General features: G+C 35.3%; 1 protein-coding gene across 1 annotated transcript; it reads left to right on the forward strand.

Annotated features, from left to right (window-relative positions):
* On the forward strand, positions 1 to 4526 carry LOC113801946 (rhotekin; the record flags this gene model as incomplete). The annotated part of the gene is given in 5 exon segments (XM_070133502.1): positions 1 to 16; positions 260 to 366; positions 1095 to 1211; positions 1508 to 1775; positions 2023 to 4526. Coding segments are annotated over 5 exon segments (693 nt in total), but the record flags the coding sequence as incomplete, so codon positions are not given.
* Positions 4527 to 5000: the final 474 nt, after the last annotated feature.

Here is a 5000-nt window from a genome sequence, read left to right on the forward strand (position 1 = left end):
AACATGGAGAACGTAGGTAAGTTTCCCTGACTTTGGCAGCCCTGTGATAAAGGGATTTTCTTTAGTCTTTGATGTACTTGTAGTTTTGGTAATATTTTGTTTATAAGTTTTGCTCAAGTCCAAGGGACTATCCTCGTTCTCTTCTATATGCATGAAATAGAAGTAACTGCTGATGACATGATAATTTTTCTTAGATTTAAAAAGAATGAATGCCAGCAGTGGTATATTTTCATTGATCCAGTTTTTCCTATCTTAACAGAGAACCGAGCAAACCAGTTACCTCTATTTGGCCACTTCTGCTGTCGTCTCGCTGCTCAGCCTGACTGTGCCACACAGGAAAGAATTGCAGGATATGCACACGTCACAGTAAGCCTTATCAGTCTGCTCAGGACAGGAATTTATTGAAAAGAAATTAGGTTCTGTTTATTTTAGGCTCTATATTCTAGTTGCTAAAGGCTGCTTGGAAATCACTTTGCTCCTAATTGGTACAGGGAGATACAGGCTGTGTAGTGCCCACTGTTTACTAATTTCTTTGTGTTATTAAGCCTTATACTGTGTGGAATTACCTTGGATACCTATGGCACTACTTAAATATGTCATTGTAATTATATTGCTTACTTTGTTGATATTTTTATGTTAACCGAAAAAGTCTTTAAAAGTATCCATTCCCTGGCAGTCACAGCTGTCAAATTAAGTGCCAGAAAAGACCCACAATGACTAACCATTGGTTTATATGCGAGTTTTACTATAACATGAGAAACTAGTTCTTACAAACCATAACACCTAGAGTGGCTTCTTTATATTGCAAAACCATTACTACTTGCACTCTTGACTTAAGATATATTTACTGAAAACTTGTACATTCCTTGAATTATGCATTGTAGTTTAGTGCTTTTCTTGCTGACCTGAGACCCTACTGTACTACACTGTTCAGAAATCATAGATGCAGAGCACTAGTTATAAAAAAGAAGAAACAAAATAGGAGTGAGTGGGTGTGTGGTTGTGTGAAAGGTTGACATGTAATGAGATGAGAGACAGAGCTCAAAATGGCTTAGATTTTCAATGTCCCCTCCCCCTTCCCCTCCCCCCCACAGGAAAGTGAACAGCAGAACTCATGGTGTAGATTGTTCGGTTGGCAGCTGGAGGTGTGGAATTCGAAAGAGGATGTGCATCTTTCGCCTCATCATCCCCTTTCATTATCTGTGGACAGGGTGAGTGCATTGGGAGTATGCTGTGTTTTAGTTTGAACACTAGTTAAACCAATTCCAAAAATAGAGATTTCTTGATTTGTCTGTTGGTTTTGTAGTATGTACATGATATACCTGAAATATGCAGCTTGAATAGGGAACGAAAATGTTTGAGAATTTAATGTATTTCATCTGTTAATTTTTTTGTAACAATATACAGATTGATTAAAAAAAAGTGGTGAAGGACAATCTAACGCTTTCAGTCATTGTCATGGATTCTATCAAGAAATAGTAATTTTAAGCAAACCCTCTCCCCACAGAATACAGAGGTCACCCTGAATGGTGCTCAGGTTGTGGTGTCCAACAGTACAGGATTTGACCGTGGCTCCCTGACACTGGGTCTCGACTCCCCAAGTGAGGCTTCATCCTGGTACAGGTGTCTACAGCAGCACATCTCGGATCACAGACTATGGGGAGCAGCAGCCGAGGAGGAGATGGAAATCCTGACGCCACAGCCCACGCGACACAACTTCATCTTGCCCAGACGGGGTCGTTTCACCTCCCTCTACGAGGAGACCCCCCTCAGAGGTGTGTGCTCTTAAATTAAACTATTTAGAGCATCATGGTATCTTGATGTTTTGGTAATATGATGGCAATGAAATGTCAGATTTTCCTTTGAATATTTTCCTGTCTGTATATAAATTAATGTCTGTTTGAAATTATATTTATCTATGTATCTAAATGTAGATGGCCAGCAGTGAAGCTGGTAGAGTCCATTATATGTGTAAAGCTTTATAACATGTACAAGATTTTGTTATTTTTCCTTTTTCTACAGATGGATCACCAAGCTCTGAGAAGTCCTCCTTGGATGACATCTATGGTTCATCTGCGTTTGTCAATAACTACTGCACTCCGGCCCAAGTTACAAGGCCGAGAGCAATGACTCTGGCTTCAAGGTCCTCTTTCAGGCGATGGGGCTCAGTCAAGTGTAATATGCCCTTCTTCAAGAGCAAGAGTTAGAGACAAAAAACAAAGACAAGTTGCTGTTTTGAAAATATTTTGGCAGCCTTACCTTGTATATATTTATATATATATATTTGATTTTTTTTTTCTCACTTCATATTTTGTGTTAAATTTTTTCTTTTTTTCACTTCTATGAATGAACTCTACTTCATAATGAGCTATTTTTTGTACTGTGACTGAATCACCATTGTCAACTATACAGTGACAAGGATTTTTTTTTCTGATATTTCATCACAATTGAACTGTGAACTGTATATGTCAGTATCTGATGTTTGCCCAGTATTACCCTTCTCTTATCTGAAAGCACTGCAAAAGAATGTGCAAGGTTCATCTCATAAATTAGTGATATATTGGAAAAAGTGTCCTAATGCAAAAGACAAGTGCTGATCATGAGTGAAATCTGGTTAAACTGTGTTGAGTGAAAGAGTTTGCCCCTGTAAGTTGCATTTATTGGGTATTTTCATTCATCCATTCTGTGACACTGATTTTAAAAGCAGAAGCTGAAATATGCAGGTTATTATCACATAACATTTATCTTGAGACAGAAGCTTTTGCAGAATTTGGAAACCCGGTAGAACTTCAGCAGAGGGCACGTCAGATTTGTTATTGTTTTCTTTTCCAGTGATTGTTCAACGTGAACTTATAGAAAAGTGTGTAGAACATGAGAAATGTTTCTAAGGATATTCTTTTTAGCAAGATTAAAATACTGCTTTTTAATGTGGAAGCAGTCTTTTCAGAGAATGTGGTCATGTTCTGTTTCAGGCATGGTGTATAGTCATGTTGTCAAAGAAATATATTCCTGAAAATTGAATGATTACAGGCATGGCACTGCAGTAGACATTTCCCAAGTTGAAGATTACTAATTCTTCTCAGCTTACTTTTGGACAGTCATTTCCCCCCCCCTTTTTTTTCCTTTTCATGGTTTTTACAGAGTTAAAAGAAAGTTTATGTAAAAGTAATGAACCAATCATATTCTTCTTCACCTTTATTGCTTGACAGACATAGGTAGCTATATAAAGACACCAGAGCATATACTTTTATTATGTCTTTTTTAACTTTGTTGAAAATGTATGAGTTATTTCAGTGATAGCAAGAAGCCTGTGCTACTGATTAACCTGGCTCAAGTGTATTGTATTAGCATAAATATTTATGTATTTTTATATATGTATGTATATGTATACACATTCTGTGATGCTTTTGTTGCCATGTGTATTAGATAATGTTTATTTTGTAGAACTTGCAGCTCATTGTGCATAGAGGTTGTAATACCTGTGCAATTGATTGTTTTGTTGAATGTAATGTCTACCTAGAGAAGTACAGAGCATCTACTTACAATGCGCGATTATTTTAACTTTACTTTTTTCTAAATTTCATTTCAAGAAATTTTGCATGTAGGATGAAATTACAAGAGAAAAATGAAGCCATTTTCTTTTGAGGGATCTTCAACACTTTTAGAACATTGACCAACAACAACAACAAATCTTGTGCTTTAGAATGGAGATGGATATAAGAATTGAATGATTTACACTTTTGCTGTTTGTTATTGACTAGCATTCAAAGCAAGTTTTTTATGACAATGCTTGTTGTGTGGAGTGTAAAGAACATATTTATTCCGTTTTATTTTATTATGGATATAACAGATTTTTGTAAAGTATATGGCTAATACTTAAGAATATTGAGAATTTGATATTTCACATTTCTTGTTTTGACTATTTTTATCTCACTGACTTTATGCACAGATTACTGTCTTTTCTATCTTGTTATTCCTTTATGTACATATGGCAGACATTATTTTGCATGTGAACATAATGTAAGAAAATACGGAACTCTTGAAAGAAGAATAAAAAACTTAACGGATGTTAAGATATTTATATTAGACATTTGCATAGCTCATATAGTTAGTTATACAAGATATTCATATTTTAACACTATATGAGAAAAAAATTTAGACATGTATTTAGTGACATGTCATTAAAGTGTTGACCAGCAACATTCTTATTCTGCATGTTTAATGCTCTGCCTTTGCTTTGATCATGCCCAGGTTTCTTCAATTGTAGAAATACAATACCCTTGTACACTGACTTGGATGTAAGAGCAGTAACATTGTTTTGATAGACGTGTATAAATATAAGAATAAACTCGAAGTACAGTCCTTATCTTGTAGAATATTATACCAGCCATCGAGAAGTACAGTCCTCGTCTTGTAGAATATTATACCAGCCATAACTTATTGACTTTATAACTTGCCTTTCTTGTGTAAAGTTTGCTTTGTATGGGATATGCAAGGTAGAGAATAAAATGCAATCTTGCTGTTAACATGGTTTTATCTTCACTACCTTTCCTTGGTCAATATGACAGAACATGGATTCAGGTAGACAAAAGTGTTAATTTAATTAAATTGATTCTTTTTATTGTGGTTATGTGAGGTACATGATTGGAAATCATTCTTTATGACTGGCCAGTATGTGCATGTTGAAAGGTGTTTTACATTGCATATGGAATTATCAATAAATTTTAGAGTGGGAATTGGAGCAGAACAAAAACTACAAAAAGGATATTTATAGGCAAGATAAATGAGACAAAGATTTACAGAATCACAAGTAATACTTTGAATCTGTCCCCTTTAAGACATTATTTATTTATCTGTTGTAAATCTTGTCCCATCATCATCTAAGGTCATTAGTGGTGTATTTAAAATATAGTGATATGGTGAGGCTTGAGGGCAAAGCTCCCAGATAAGGAAAGGTCATATAGTACAATGATAAAAATATTGTGTCGAAAGGGGTAAAA

The sequence above is a fragment of the Penaeus vannamei genome, chromosome 2, assembly GCF_042767895.1.
Source record: "Penaeus vannamei isolate JL-2024 chromosome 2, ASM4276789v1, whole genome shotgun sequence".
Lineage (NCBI taxonomy): Eukaryota > Metazoa > Arthropoda > Malacostraca > Decapoda > Penaeidae > Penaeus > Penaeus vannamei.